General features: G+C 40.7%; 1 protein-coding gene across 50 annotated transcripts in view; it reads right to left on the bottom strand.

Moving 5' to 3' along the window:
• Positions 1–541: 541 nt before the first annotated feature.
• RIMS1 (regulating synaptic membrane exocytosis 1) overlaps positions 542–17,029 on the bottom strand; it is a 235,258-nt gene continuing 218,770 nt past the window's right edge. For all 50 annotated transcript variants that reach the window (XR_015948904.1, XM_088665888.1, XM_088665849.1 and 47 more), the window contains 5 exons: positions 9,903–10,044; positions 9,248–9,360; positions 6,382–6,483; positions 3,551–3,690; positions 542–2,907 (listed from right to left, as the gene is read on the bottom strand). Coding sequence is in view for 49 of the 50 variants with exons in the window: in XM_088665888.1 (XP_088522014.1) it covers positions 2,689–2,907; positions 3,551–3,690; positions 6,382–6,483; positions 9,248–9,360; positions 9,903–10,044 (716 nt within the window). In the remaining variant the exon portion in view is untranslated. The remainder of the gene's footprint in view (positions 2,908–3,550; positions 3,691–6,381; positions 6,484–9,247; positions 9,361–9,902; positions 10,045–17,029) is intronic.

Below are 17,029 nucleotides of genomic sequence, written 5' to 3'. Positions count from 1 at the left end.
AGTTCTACATAGGGTGACTCCTATACCCCAAAGAGGAAATTCATCACCAATAGAGTTGCCATATTTAAAAAAGTGAAAATCTGGACACAAAAGTTGTTGAGCTATTTTTTAAAGGAAATTCACCAACATGGGTTGCCCTACGCCTGGATTTCCCCAGACATTTCTACCGATTTTTGGAAATTCTGCCCAGACACTATTTCTGACTGACGAATCCCAGATATGCCCCAGGAATTCTGGACGTATGGCAGCCCTAATTACCAAGAAAGAGGACACATTTAAATTTGTGTGTGCTAATTTACATTAACAGACTATGCAAATTTATAATTTAAACATAGTGGAGACCACTGTGACTCAGTGAGCTGTGTGCCTGCTCATTCTGCTGTCCAAGTGCTGAACGCTGGTGAGCAATTTCAAGACCCCACCCTTCTCATGGCTCTTTATTTTTAGCACAGAACGGTCGTCTGTGAAGAAGAACACAGGCCACCACCCCTTCAGCACAGGCAACTTTCACACATAACTGAACACAAAACAGCCACTACACTGAACATGTAAAGGAAATTTTATTAAACATGTCTACATAACATGAGTTGGAAGTTCATTTTAAAAGCACAGGGGAATGTTAAGACAAGTGGTCAAACTAGAAAGGTACTACTAAATTATAATTAAGTTTGTTTATTTATTTGGCCACTAAAAGACAGAACAGAATCTAGTAGTGCACCAGTGCTTCAGTTCTTCCTGCTCAGCAGGTCGAGCAGTAACCAATCTATGCTCCATGGAAACATGGGCAGAATAGTTCTGGCAAGGTTTAAATAATCATCATCATCATAATAAATAGTTCACTTGGTGCAGGCAGTTATGTCTATGAAGGAAAACCTAATTGTGTACACAGTTTCTACATGTGTTACAGCCCCACAGTAGGAATCTACACCAAAATATTTATTAGAAGGAATTTGGTCCGTACTACGTCACGTTTTCCATAGGGTAAAAAATAAAGTCCATCTATAGACATTTAGCACCAGACTGACAGGCAGCCTGGCTAAAACCTGCAAAATGTCTATAAGAAAAAATGGATGGCTTAGATTTCTTGGTTACTTCATTAGAGTAATTACGAGCAAACTGTACAAGTACATGCAACACACAACCTGGCCTATGTGGAACTAACATACATTATTAAATAATCTCTTTTTGATTGTTTCTTTTTTTCTCTCTCTTTTTTCTTTTCCTTTTTTTCTGTTTTTCTTTTCTTTTTATTACAAAAAAACCCAAAAAATGTGCATGCAGCTTTGAACAGTTCCAAATCATGCTGCTCTATTTTGTGAGATCACAAAATCAATGGCCCATAAAAGGAGATAACTTCTCAATACACCTGCACATCCCGCAGCTTTTTTTTAGCACATTTTACAGAAAAAACACAAGGTGGGGGGGGGGGATTGCAAGACCAAGATAAAACCCAAATGAATGTTGTTGTTTTTAACTGTACCTCCCCCCCTGCAAACCCCCAAAAGTAAGATATCTTTGTTTAAAAAAGTCAAGCGTTGTGCTTGCATCAGTCTCAAAGAAATGTAAACTTAAATTGAGTAAAAACATTAGTTAAGTGCAGAGTATCTCAACTGGAATTTCCAGTGGGAAAACTAATAACTCAAGACCATGCTCTAACCAGGGCAGACAAGTGTATCAAAAGTGACACATGTTATCAGAGAAGCCTGGATACAGCTGAAAAGTGTCAGATGCTCAACTCAATTCCTGGTCGACGTTTGGGAAGTTACACACTAGAACGGAAAGACTTTCCTCATAGGGTCCAGTAAGACGACCGCTTTACAAACATAATTGTCAATGTCAAAATGAAAAAAGCAGAGTTGCTTTTTTTTAAATCACGTCTTCAGCAATAGTTGCAGATGCAAATTTCCTCCATGCAAAGTATTAATGAAACATACAAAAACCATGGTGTATAATGCAAATATATTCACTTCCCCACCCACCCCTCACGATGAAAAATTATGATAAACTCTTTAATAACAATAACATTAATAAAGCAAAACTGAACTAAAATTTGGTTGGTTTTATTCTGGTTCTCCACACGTGTTAAGATGGTGGACAACCAGAATGAAAGGATAGTGGGATTTTTGTTGGCATCGTACGATAACTCTGGAAGGTGAACACTTTTAGAGGTGCTTACAGAGATGTGCTTCAGCCCTTTTTGGTTTGGTTTAGAAAAAGAAAGGAAGGGTAGCTCTGTTAGCATCATGAAGACTTTTACAAAACTGGCAGGATAAATAACACAGCAAAACCAAGTGGAAATAACAGATACGGAAAGAGAGCAAGGAGTTAACACTGTTTGTGGTTTTGGGGGATGGGATGGGAATGGGAATGGTGGAAAGAACGAGCGGTTCCAGTTCAGTCTTAAAGGTCCCTCTTCATTATAATTATCATAAACCTCAGGGACATTTTGCTAGATGGATCAACTGTATTTTCAGACATGGATTTGTTCGGTAAATTGAAGCCAACCTCATAACAGACAGACATATTTTTTTTTAAGATAAACTACTACAGGCAAAACTGAAGTGATGATTGTCTTTTTTTCAAAAAATAAATAAATAAATGCTCCTCATTGTTGTAAATAGCTTTTTTTCCCCATTGGTGATCCTGGGCGATAATGACTTTGTTGGAGAGCACCTGCTGTTGCGTCCACTAAGATCGAATGCAGGGAGGCCCAGTTGAGCTTTCCAGAGACGACTGGGAAGCCCTGCGAGTCAGAGGAGTCAACGTTGGGTCCACCAGAGAGGAAGGTGGAAATAATTTATACCAGCCTATTACCACACTGGACAAATCAAGTTCTTCCAGCAGGATCTGTGCTACTCCCATGAAACATTTGTGATCCATTCGGCCATAGTCTCCCCAGACTATTACCTGCAAGTAAGGACAACAAACAAAATCAATTTACACCCAAATAAATGCACTTGTTGCATGCTCTCCAGTTCCAGGTAGTGAGAAGTTCCAGGGGCAGCACTTCCGCGTTAGGTTTCATTTGGATTGGTGAGTGCTAGGTAGGGGCTCACATTATCATTGTGATGGTTTCTGTATTTACACATATACAGGCAGTCCACAGTAAGAGCAACTGCACTCCTTTAAACTGAAGGCGTGGTTGCTAATCCTGCATCTCGTCCCCAAACAAACCTTCAGCGATGCCATAGCTTCAGCCAACTCATAATACCGTTTCCTCTTTGTTTCTGCTCTCCTTAGCTGGAGGTGTGTCCCCCAAGTTCCAATGGGTTTCACATTCCAAAAGCTGGAGAGAGATTGGTAGCATTCAAGAGAAAAATCTCATGTCACTAATGAAACTTCAGTTGATCATCCCAGGGTATTAACATAACAAAGGATGGCCTTTCAGCAGCTGCAACAATATTCTCACGAAAACACTTGTGGAAAAGGGTGTGTTTTTCAGAGGGGTAAACTGAACAAAATCCTGGCTATGTCAAAGCGTTTGAATTTCAGTTGCTTTCATACTACATATGTTAATCAGAGGTTGAAATGAGCTGAAATAATTGCTGACCTGAAGGACTTTGCCATGTGGACTTTCCTCAAAAACCAGTGTCTGTTGGTATAAAGGATCAAGGGTTTTCCTTGCAATCCTTGTCTTCTTCTTGGCTACACAAGCCCCATTTTCCAACAGATAAACTTTGACATATGGAGCTGCGAAGTAAAAGTAATATTGGTTTGTAATCATTTAAACTAATAAGAAAAGCATAAAGAAAAAATCCCTGAAAGAAACATTACTGGTTTTTCTTTTAATAGCAAACAGAAGGGTGAGGGAAATGAAGAGAGGGACATTTTTTGTGGGGGGGAGGAGAGCAGAAAGCCACCCCCCTTCTTTTTCTGATTTATAAATGCACAGGAACACTTCCCTGAGCCATAACCCAGGGATAACTATAGAAACTGTCTTGGTAGAAGTTTCCCATTCCTTATTTGTTTGAAGTGCACAGTACTTAAAACACCACCACCACCACAATAAAAAATTGCAACTATTTATAGAAGAAGGAATATGTAGGTGGGGGTCTTCTTATGGGTGTTTATTGCGTTAGCACAGAAGAGAAGAACTGAGCTGAAAAATGAAATGTTTTCCCCAGAGAGGTGGCTGAAAATAGTAGTTTTCATTATCCCAGTAGTTCTGTTTGAGTTTTTGTTCTCCAAGCTAGGAAAATTACACCTTATTGACTTGCTTAAACTACCACTGCACCAACTAATAAACTCTTTTTTTGTTTGCTTTCTTTAGTCCTGCAAACTTCTTAGTGATGCAGAGTCCAAAGACTTTACTGTAGTCACAATGCAATGCGAATTCTTTGTAATCTGCTCCTGCTTTCAATTTCAAAGGCTTAAAAACCTAAAATCACTGTTTGTTTGTTTTTTTGAAAAAATCCAATTGCATACATAAGAGAGTTTTAAAATGTCATGTGCAAAATTGATTTCAAATCTAATACAGATACCAACTGGATAGGGGTGGGGTGAGCCACCCACAGTGGGGCCTCTGGAGTCTGTCTGCCTCCTCCTACTCAGCCGTCCTACAGCTGGGGGGGGGAGGCAGCGGGTGGACCGTTTGGGGCAGCGCGGAGCCTGCCCGTGCCCAAGCCACCGCATCTCTCCCAGGAGAGACGCGTGGCTTGGGCACACTGCAGGCCCCGTGGTGAGTGCCGCGCGGCATTTTGTCACATCCCTCAGTGGTGACACCCAGGGTAGCCCACACCCACTGCACCCCCCTTCCTCCGCCCCTGGGATGAAAACCTGCAAATAGAAGGTTTGTTGAAACTGGAATGTCTACAACAGGAGCCAAAAAGACAAGAGAGATGGTGCCTGTCTGGTATGCAATGGGAAGGAATTCAAAAGTGTGCACTAAAGGCCTGATTCTGGCATTGTATGGAATGCACCTCCTGAAATGTTGGTATCTGTGGGATGCTCTCTCCTGAAAATCTGGTCATATAAGGAATGAGATACTCTTGTAGGTATTCAGGCCCCAAGTTGTAAACAACTTTATAAACCAGTACCGGCACCCTGAATTTATCCCAGTACCTAATACACAGCCAGAGCAATTCTTTCAGCAGTGGTGATGGCAATATTCTGCCACAGTGAGCAGTTCAGCCACTGCATTTTGCATTTGCTGAAACTTCCTGGTCAGCCTCAAGGGCAATCCCACATAGAACGTATTGTACCAATTAAATCTGAAGGTTATGAGTGCATAGACGACCGTGGCCAGGCTATTCAGGTCATAGCAGTCGAAGCTGGTAGAAGGCCCCTAAGTGACAAGAGGGCCACCCGCTAGATGACAGCTTTCCAAACTTTTCATGTTGGTGACACATGTTTTAGACAGGCATCATCTCATGACACAGGAATTCAATTTTACTAGTAAACCAGAGGTTAAACTAACCCCTTTCCAGCCCTGGGAGGAGAGCGGGGAGCATTTGTGCGACACGCCGACACACGAACGTCTTGCAACACACCGTTTTGAAAGCTCTGCACTAGATTATGAACCTGCTGTTTCAGGGGGGCAACCCCATCCAAAGCAGGCAATGGACCATCTGGACTTGGGAACTGCTACCCACAGTGTCTCCATCTTGCTAAGATACAGAGTCAGTTTGTGGCCCTTCATTCAGCCCGCCACCAAGTCCAGGTCTTGCATGCCCTTTCCCAATTAGATGTCATAGAGAAATAGAACTGGGTATCAGCAGCATAATGATTCCCATAAATGCCTTGTTGTCACTGCCTCCATTTTTTTCTTGGATGTCACAAATATATACCACATGGAGCTTTTTTTTTTTTTTTTAGGGAGCTGGTTATACAGGATTCACCTGACCCTTCCCAGCCACATGTACTCTGGGGCAAGCTAGGCTTGCTCCCACATGGTTGTTTATTATGGGATTAGTGCTCCTTGTGTATGCAGGTTTTTTTTAGCACCCATATGACATCACCAGCATTTAAATGCCAGACCAAATTTCCCTCCACTGAATCCAGATTTACCCTCTCTGTGGCGAGACTAATAAAATTATTATTATTATTATTATTATTATTATTATTATTATTATTATTATTATTATGCCAACAACCCATTTGTGATATCTAAACAATGGATTTGAACCCTTAAGCCCATCCACCCACCCCAGTTTGGCTCTTGCTCCCCAGAACGCAAGGTGAGACCTGCAGCAGTACAAGGTCTCTGTGCCATATTGTAGCTGCTTTTACTTTTCAAGAAATGCCTGTGGCTGATGAGGAAATATAACGCAAGGTTAAAAGTACATGCATTTCAGGCTATGAAAGCCCTTACGTCATCCGAACAAGCCAAAGTACTGCGCACATTCACATCTCTTGTCCATCGCCATGTACAGCTTTTTTTACCTGGGGTAGATTTAGAACCAGGCTTTTGTGTCAGGCCTCGGGCTCTAATAACTTCTACTTCCAACTGGCCTTTCTTATCCACCATTCCAATCTGAATATCACCTAAAAGAGAATCAGGTGTGTATGAGTGTCGTATTAACCAGCACAACAATAATCTTCTGATGACTCACAGAAGGGTAAATAAGCCTTACATTCCCTCCTGAATTTTCACTGTTTGTTCCTATATTAAAATTTTCATCCTGGTCTTCCTATAATTTACCAGTTTAATTGCTAATGCTTCATTTTAGATTTCCCCCCCCATTGCATTTTAAACTAAATAACCCAGTGGAATAACATCAGTGGATGATGTGTGGGACACGATTTAGAATAAAAAGCAACAACCCTCTGTTTCTTGCTGCTCAAGTTACATACCGTTTCATTTAGGAAACTTTAACTAGGATTTTCCTCTCTGGATGTCACCTGCTATATTTAAGTCCCTTTGCTAACACTGCCCCCCACCCCCTAGTACTGTAGCTTTCCCAGGTCTTGTGCTGGCTAGTTAAAACATCTACAGTATCAGCTGGATTTTGAATGAGTCTGTCCTATTAATACCCTGCTTCAGGAAAAAATAGGTAAAATAAATTCATAGGAATAATTCTGCAACCACATCCCAGAAAGTATACACATGGTATTTCTTCAGATCTAGTCTTTGATGCCTACCAGCATAGCTGCCAAGTTATCCCTTTTTTAAAGGGATTTTCCCTTATGCTGAATAGGCTTCCTTGCGAGAAAAGGGAAAACTTGGCAGCTATGGCCTACCAGGCATCAGAAGAGGGTATTACTATATAGACCAGGCATCCCCAAACTTCGGCCCTCCAGATGTTTTGGACTACAATTCCCATCTTCCCCGACCACTGGTCCTGTTAGCTAGGGATCATGGGAGTTGTAGGCCAAAACATCTGGAGGGCCGCAGTTTGGGGATCAGAGGTAATATCTCATATGTATCTCAGGTATAATAGAAGCATTCTAAAGGGGGAAATGTCTGTTTTGGTTTTCTAGGTTAGAAACGTCAGTGAATAAAGGCATCAATAGGTGGAAACAAGACATCACCCAAGGAAGTCCCTTGATTTGTTTCCCTGCCTAAGCATTGGCTGAAAACCAGTAGGTTAAATGTAATCTCATATGTAATCTTATATTTGGTTTATAAGAATTTATAAGCAGCCAAACAGGCTTCTATAACACGCTTTATTTAGCTGGTCTATTATTATTATTATTATTATTATTATTATTATTATTATTATTATTATTATTATTTTGATTGGAGTAAACTCGTACCTTGGAAGTAGAATGGAACCCATTCCGGAAGTCCATTCGACTTCCAAAACATTTGGAAACCAAACTACGGCTTCTGCTTGGCTGCAGGAAGCTCCTGCAGCCAATCGGAAGCCGCGGAAGCGCCTTCGGATATTCGGCTTCCAAAAATAGGTATGACTGTATAGTTATCTGAATGAATGAGAGAGACCTGCTGAGTTTTAAAAGAACTCATATGAGGTGGTCTATTTAGTAAGACTCCCGTCCGAGGGAGCCCCTGCTCTGGGTGGCCCTACATTTGAATGAAAAGCAGGGGATTGCTAGAGATGGGAGACTTTTCAGTGGTGATATTCCATTGTAGAATACTCTGCCTGGGACACTGGCTGACACCTACTTTGATGGGCTTTAAACACCAGGTGAGCACCATTTTATTCTCTTTTAGTGGATGTTGGAATTAGTTTCTGCCATTCTGTTTTATTCCTGTATGTAAGTTGGTTTATTTCTGTTTCCCTGCTTAATCACAATTTTAAGGTGAACCCAGAGATTCCTTGAGTGGCGTTCCACTGATGGAAATGGGTAAGGAGGGATGGTAATTTTTGCCGATTTCCCCTTCCCTTTGCACTCCCTAAGAAAGGAGCCCTCCTCTTGCGGGCTGGAGGATCCTCTGCATGGGAGGTTCTGGGGGATGGTGGATGGGGGAAAGAGGGAAGTGGCAAAATTTCCACCTTTTATTAGCAAAAATCACAGGATCAAAGGCCCTTCTGTTTGTGGAATTGCCAGTCTGGATCCAAGCCATGTTAAGAAGAAGAAGAAGAAGAAGAAGAAGAAGAAGAAGAAGAAGAAGAAGAAGAAGAAGAAGAAGAAGAAGAAGAAGAAGAAGAAGAAGAAGAAGAAGAAGAATGTTTTTTGCATTCATCAGCTTGAAAACTTGCTGAAGGATGAAATAAAAATGTTTGAAATGGATTGGATATAAAAAGAAATGGAGAAAGTGAAACCTAGAATGTAATTGCCGTAGCTGGTATTCCAGGGTCAAAACTTCAAGAATATAACCCACTGTGCTTAATGCAGCTGACAAAGCACACAGTAACATACTGAGGTAAAGTCAGCCAACCCCAGGTCTCTCAAATGCCAATACCCAGAACATTTGTAATATTTGGTATTCTTTAGGAAATAGGTATCATTGTTCCCTCACAGTATGATGGCAGTCATTTAGCAGATAATGAAGAGGTGAAACTGGGACAGGTTTTTAAACTGTTTCACTAGATTTGGATATAATAAAAACAAATTACATACAAACTCTTTCCCCTTGGCAGTATTTTTGTTATTTTATCATTCCCATTAGTCCCTGCTAGTATGGCCAGTGGTCAGGGCTGATGAGCTCCCCTCCAACTCTACAATTCTATGACTCCATGTGGATGTTGTGAAATTATGCACACTTGGTATGTACTGAATCCATCTTAAACTGATGTGTGTTTACAGCTTATTTTTATTTATCCAGAAAGATTTATAAACCATTTGATCAAAGAGCTCGCTAAGTAGTGTATATGCTTATGAACAAAAACAAAGCTGATCTTACCCATGGCAGGAGTGGCTAAAGTTTGCCGACCTACTAGCTGCGCAGGTCCAAGTCCATCAAGGAAATCACTGAATTGACTGTCAGCACCGAGTCGGACTCCAGGAAATATTAGGCTGTGGCAAGACAAGCATAGCAGAACAATAGATTTTTTGTGACTTATTATTTTGACACAGTCCTGCTTTACCAAACACACAGCCCAGAAGAATATGTAACTGGCAAACAAAATCACACACATGCAATATTCTTGAATCTTGAACTTATTAATTTTAGCAGCTCCTCAGAAGAATGTCATGATATCGGTACAGAACTTAGCGGCAAGGAGTACCAGCACATTCCTCTCCAGCTGAAGCTAAAATGTTTACTGGAATTCAGTGTATTCTGGGTCTGCACAACTGTAAAAAAATGGACAGTCTCTTACTAGAAATAAATCAGTGTTGCCACCATTTTGTTCCCTTCTGATCTATCTGGGGATTACTGCTGCTATCTCCACTCTCCCCGCCCCCATTCCCTTTTCAACAACTTGCCTATCCCTGCAACCTCAACAGTAGAAGGCCTGCTCAATGACTGACCATTTGGTATCCTCTAGCGGAGACAGCACAGATATTTGCTCAGTGGGTGGCAGGAATGGCCCTGGTTATAGCAAGCATCCACTTACTTTCCTTCTGAGCTGTAACTGTTGATGCTGCCATCGGTCGATTCCCGACTTGGCTGCCGGACCATACGGCTTCTCATTTCTGCTGCCATACCAGTTTCTGTGCTTCTCTGTATCGTGCTTTTTAGCTTCTTGCTGCCCGTCTCTAAAAGAAAACAGAACAACAGTAGTAGTAACAAGTTGGAAGTAGCAAAATGTTGTGACCATTCACATCACTGTGGCTGGACTGAAGCTGAAATTCTATGTACACTTACCTGGGAATAAGTTCCACTGAACTGACTATAACTTATTTAAGTCAATAACCGAGACCCATGCTTTTCAATCTGTGTCCCAATGACTCTGGGGCTCCTTGGAAGTTTATCCGAGATCCCTCAATCCCTCAGTTCAGCAGTGGTCAGCAAGCTTCCCTTAAAAAATTGCTTGCCCACCACTACTAATCTTGACCTAAAATACATGACCACTAGGGTGATGACTTTTTCATTTTTTTCCTCAAAAATTATTTCCTGTAGCACAAATGGATGAACTTTTGCCTGTTAATGACTAAAATGAGGTATATTCCATTGAAATATTAAAAAAGGTTATGCGCAAACCATTTTTAATTTTTGTGTGTGCCGTTTTACCATTTAATAAAATTGTATTAACAATTCTATATATATTTCGTATCAAATTTGGACACAACACCACATTCCACAATGGGGAGTGTTCTTAGCAACATAGGGTATACAAATGTCACACCTGCGCAAGGTAAAAGCCCCTCGGGCATGCTGGGAAAAGAACCTACAGGAGAGGTAGCAAAACATCGTCCTCTAGCGGCATCTATACTGTTACTGCAGCTAAAAAAAGCTTCCTTGTGTGTTTGATGACCCTATATAATGTTGTATATATGTGACTCTAAAGCTTGGGTTCAATTTTATATCTGCTTACAGTGACTTCAAAAATGGTCAAAAAACTGATGAATAAAATTTTTGAAATCATTTTGTGCGTGAGGTTTTTTTTTTAATCGAATCTCTTTGAAAGTAAGATTTTTATCTAATCTTTAATGAAAGCTCATCAAATTATGATACAGGGAAATGAGGTTGTAAAAAAGTCATCACCCTAATAACCACAGTGTTGTGTATGGTAAAAGATACTCTCTCCATTTTGTGGTACAACTGTGATGCCCAACAGGCATAGTCAGTGCCCAGCATGAATAAAATGATACATACCCCAGAATTTTTGGCAATGCACAGGAGTTGCATAAGCTAGAGTGGAAACCATGATGCACGTAATATTTCTAGAAGATAGAAAGCTTGAAAACCATTGGCTGAAATTAATTTCATCCATGTTCCTAAGCATTCATATTCTTCCCCCACCCCCAGCTGGTATCTATGTTGCTCAGTGGCGAGCTTGCTGATAGGCTATCATATTCTACCACGAATCATTGCCACATGGAGGAGGAGCCTCCATTGGAGTCCACTGCAAGGCAGCAGGCACAGGAAATGCTCAGCATACATCCAGCTGTCTGCATCCCTCTCTGTTTGTTCCCCACACCCAGTAAGAGTTATGCCCTGCATGGGTTTTTGTTGATGGGTGTTGCCATCTCAGCATGGGAAAAGGGAAAGAGATCTTCCTCTGTACTGGTAATGATTCCCTTGAATCTGATTAGCAGCAGAACACAAGACAAGACCACAGGTTAGCTGAACACCTAAACAGGTGGTTTTCTTCTTTCATTTGAAAACTTAAAAAAAAGCAAATATAAACACCAGAAAACATATATGCTTAATATGCATTTCCACAAATGAAGGGATAACAGGTAAATAGATTCTTCTTTTTTTGCAAATCAATTTTTTTTTTGATGACAGGCATGTGAAAAGGGTATTTCAGAATACGTGATAAAATGCCTCCCCATCTGAGCATGTCACTGGCAATGTAGATGTAATTTTATGTATACCTGCAGCAAATATTCACTCTGTTCATTTGGGTTCCATTGGCTTTCAAATTGAACTTCAATGTGTCATGTTACAAATCTAGCTGTATGGTAGATTTGTCACAATTCGTTGAAAAAGCATTTGCCAAGTATAAGAAAGTTAATCCTCTTCATGAACTCTGGCTGCAAATATTCCTCCATCAATACTAGCTATCGACCTTGACAGTTTTAAGATAAAATCCCTGTTACAAAAGTTAGAATGCCGTCTATTATACACAATTTGCTGAGCTTAAAAATTCTAAATAAAACAATTATTTTACCTGTACAATAAAATCCTAACAGAAATTTAAAAAACCAGTTATTATGTCAAGAAGCCCTTCCTCCCCACCTACCCTGATACTTCCATTTGTTTCTCCTAGTTTCCTTAAAGCAAACAAGGCTGTTCTGTAAGTCACAAAAGGGGTAAGGTCTTCCAGTAAGAAACACATAATCTCCGGGTTAGAACAGGTTGGTGATTTAAGCAAGAGTTTTCCCCTTAGCCTGTCAAACAAGGAATGTTTTAGAACATAATTATATTCTCTGTTTGATTCAGATTACAGAGTTTTGGGGATATAGGAACCCATTTAAATCTGCCATCCAACATCCACCAAGATGGCCTAGCCTGCAGGTGTTCTTCTGCAAAGGAAGGAATTGCAAGCCTTCAAGGTATTTGGGTCTCTGGTGGTCATTTTAAAAGAGCAACACAAGCAGGAAAAGGTTGATTGTTGTCATATCACTTCCCGCTTGACCTTCAGAAAGCCCGTATCTTAGCTTTTTATCTAGGCAGTCCCCAAATACTTTGGGCAAATTATATACTTGTAAAGGGTTAGGAATCATACCATCACAACTTTCCATTTGACTTGAAGACAAGTATACCTTTTTTACTGGCCACATATTTGACATCTTGTACATTCATTTATGGAATCTAAACAATAAAAACAGATATCCTTGCTTTAATTGAGGGCCAACCTACCCCAATCCAACTGGTGCTGGAGGAAATCCAAATAATGTTTGCAAATGTTTATTCAGTTCTATTTCCAGCACTCTAATCCATGTCTCATTATCTTCTCATATCTCTATACAAAAACATTACCCAGCACATCACAACCCGCTGTTTCTATGAATGCAATGCTGTGCCCCAATGTCTTTGTGGCGACCATATTACTGTTGTAAAATGCTATAACTGCTTCAAAGAGCTGAGGTGAGCCGTGCTTTTCACCTCAGTACTTCTGCATGCCAATTAAATTGTAAATACAAGAGTCTAAAAGAAACTACAACTATATCCATAAATTTTACACACACACACACACACACAGAGAGAGAGAGAGAGAGAGAGAGAGAGAAATATGCTAGATAGATAGATAGATAGATAGATAGATAGATATAATTTGCAGATCTAATCCATGTATGTAGAATTCAGGATTTAAATGAGATTATGGCTAAACAATTTCTCTCTCCTAAACCTCTAATTTTACCACTATTTCACCAACAAGCTACATAATGTCCACAATGTTATTCTAGTTTTTTGAAGCAGCATTATTCCATTTAACTAAAGCTAAGTCCTTCAGTTTCCTGTAAATGGTTAATCTCTGGATTGTATGGTATATGGGCTATAAAATGAATCATCTGCCTATGAATTATTTCAGTGTACACACACAATGGCATAGATGGGGGAAAGGCTGACACACATACATGGATGATCAGGCAAAAAACACTAAGAATCACAGGTGGGGAGAGTGGCGATGCAATCTGATTCTGATTCTTCCCCATTGGCATCTGGTTGGTCACTGTGAGAACAGGATGCTGGACTAGATGGGCTTTTATTCTGATCCAGGTTGGTTCTTTTGATGGCACAGTTGTCAAGACTGATTGATATTCTAGAAGCAGCATATTTTATTTACTTTGATCAATTACTACTTCTTCTTTTTTTAAAAAACAACACCAAATCTATGTATAATTGTGATAATCTCATTTCAACAATATTGAATGAGATAGTTGTTACATTATTATATGACTATTAAATTAGCAAATGTAAAAACACACCTGGAAAGCAGGAACACTAATCATATCCTGGGCATCTTGTGCTCCCTCCTCTGCTCCTGGCATCTTAAAAATATTCCTGGGATCAGCATGCATACACACACTGCACAGCCAGTCAGGTCCTACCAGTGGGTCACCAGAATTGGAACTGGTCATTGGGTCTTAATTAAGGGTTAGGTCCCTTTAATAAACAATGAGGATCACTGAGGCCAAAGAACTCTCATGGATGCAAGTAAAAGCTATGAACATGGAAGAAACACTGTTGAAGAAATTAGAAAATTATGCATCTCTGAAAGAAAAGGATGAAATGGCTCCAATGCACATTCTCCCATGGCAATTTTTCATAGATGTTAGACATGTTACAATTAACAGTTACATAAGAGATGATTTCAGATGAATGGTGCCATTTGCGTGTGTTCAGGAAATATTGCAAAAAGCAGAGGCCTTTCTGTCTAATTTAAAATCACCCCACTGCAATATGTATAGGTCAGTGGTCCACATATATGTGAAGTTTAACAATAGGGTTGGCTATACAATCATACCTTTTAGTAGAAAAATTATCATGCAAGACGGGCTGAACATTAATCTCTTGAGCAGTGCAAACTGATGTAGAAACCAACCTCCGAGTGAAACACCACCTTTTAAAAAGTCAAGCTTAGCGATAACCTCTCTGTTCCCAAAATGTTTGTTTTAAAGTAATTTCAAAGTGAAACAGATGCCAGTATTTGTGGGTCAATACTGATATAAAACACAATAAAAACACTGTGAAACAAATGGCCATTAATTGTAGAACAAAAAAGATGCCATCATGTTTCTGAAGGTTGATTCATAAAGCAGATTTTTTTTAAAAAAGAAGCTGAAAATGTTTTCTTTTTACATATTGCACGTTGCCGTTTCATATACAAAGATACACATTGTTCACCTAATTTTCAAAATGAAATACTGAATACTATACCACTTAGAATGACATATGTAGCCATTTAATATGTTACGTTCTTCAATCAAATGAGCATTTACAACTGAAAACAAGAGCGAAATTGCCTAATTGCTAATTCAGCATGGAATGTGAGCATTTCACAGGAAGCTTTCAGAACCTTTCACTGCTTAACGATTTTGTCTTCACATTAAAAACATACCTTGAGAGAGATACCCAAGTCCTTGATACATTTGTAAATTAAAACACACATTGCAGATCAATTCCATCAACACAAACAGAACACAAAACTTAAAATGTCGTTTGTGTGTGTGTGTGTGTGAAACTTGCAGATCTGCTTGCAGAGCATCCATTGCTCCGCTGTGCATCTGTGGATGAGGTGGGAAGTGTGCGGGGTTCAGTCTTTTCTCCCCCCCCCCATGTACTTCAATGGGAAGGCATTAACTACACAGTCCCAAGGCTGGCACAGAGCTGTTCTGTTTCTGTGGGTGTGTTGGGGAAGTGAAGAGGCTTTAGGTTTGGGCTTTATCCATACCTGCCCCTACACACCCTGTTCCCCTCCGAGCCACTGGTGGTACATCTATGCTTTCCACTGGTATGCTGAGGCATTTCTGATGGGGTAAGCACCACCTCACTAGCATACCTCCATCTCTGCTGGTGCAGAAGCTCTTGGGCCACTTAGGATGGTGATGTTCAACCCCACTGCCAATGCTAGTAAATACCAGTTGCTTGGACTCACAAGTGGCAAGTTTGCTGCTGCTGCTGCTGCTGCTGAACTCAGGCCCCTCTTGTTTCCATGGGCATTGAGTTGGTCACTGTGAGAACAGGATGCCAGGCTTCGTCTACCAGGGTTGTTCTTATGTTCTTAAGGTACACAGCCATCTCTACAGCCAGGTTAGGTTTCCTCCCTTAGGCTACAATCCTATGCCCATTTCCCCAACCCCCCCCCCCCTGAGCAAACACGAATGGAATTGCATTGTTAGGTTTGCTGCAACAAAAAAGCCATCTTGTGTGTTCGTTGGCCTCCAATGACCCCAGGTAAATTAAGCTTTAAAAACTGTTCCAGTTCTTGACAGTGTGGAAAGAATGACTCCTGGTTCTCCTACCTAGCAGCATAACTGCACAGTGCTTTGTGAGTTGCCCCCTGGCATGGCTACTTCCAGCATGCTCTCTCCTTCCTCTTGATTGCAAGTTCACTGCTGGTGATGATTTCCTGCTTTCCACTGCACCTCATGGCCCACAACTGCTTCTAACTCTACTACGGTTGGCCCCGTTTTAAGATCCCAGAGAACAATTTTTTAAAACTTTTCATCCCCATCAGACTGCCATGACACATTTGTTTTCTGAGGCACCATCCTTATTTTTCAGAATATGAGGGGACTAGAAATGTGAAAGGTGCCTTTTCATTACTGCAATCCTTTTGAACTGCAGTCCTCCTTAAGAGGGAGGCAAAATAGCATGGTGTGGAAGAGGAATGCGGGCAGGTGTGTGGTATGGAAGTGAGCAAGACCTGGGGAAGTGGGGGTGAGCAGTAGAGAAATGCAACAGAGATGTTTCAGGAGGGAGGATGTAGGTGCCAAATAGTGTGGTCTGTAGAGAAATGTAAATAAATTGAACTTTATGAATTGGTAATCCAATTCTCCATTTTCTAGAAGCTGGAATCAGCAGCTGGAATGGAAGAGGAAGACATACTGGAATGTCTGAACACCCACCCCCCTGTCTGCCCGAGCAGAGGTTATGGGCAGGAAAGTGGGGTTGACTGATGCCATCCCTTTAAATTTTTTATTTGAAGCAAAATATAGCAGGATTCTTCACTCTGCATAACTCTATGGAATTGTGCCTGTGGACCTCTGCGAATGTGGCCATTTAACAACAGCAAGGGCTTGAAAAATATATCTGGTCAATTTAGACAGAGGTAATTAAGATGGCACCCCTAAGTTGTTGTTGTAAAAGAGAAGTGTAAATATTTTACAGGCATTCTCTCTCTCTCTCTCTCTCTCTCTCTCTCTCTCTCTCTCTCTCTCTCTCTCTCTCCTCCCTCCCTCCCTCCCTCCCTCCCTCCCCCCTCTCCCTCTCTTTGCTGCCCCTTAAGAGAAAAAGGAACAGAAGGAAAGCTAAAGAGAGAGTGACTTTTGTGCAAAGATGTAAAGACTGTCTGCCTATAAACTGTTATGATGCCTTTTTCCAGATAACTTCAAGAATGAAACTAGC

The sequence above is a fragment of the Zootoca vivipara genome, chromosome 3, assembly GCF_965207765.1.
Source record: "Zootoca vivipara chromosome 3, rZooViv2.hap1.1, whole genome shotgun sequence".
Taxonomy (NCBI): Eukaryota; Metazoa; Chordata; class Lepidosauria; order Squamata; family Lacertidae; genus Zootoca; species Zootoca vivipara.
Note: the sequence above shows the minus strand (reverse complement) of the source record. Positions and strands in the feature narration are given on the sequence as shown.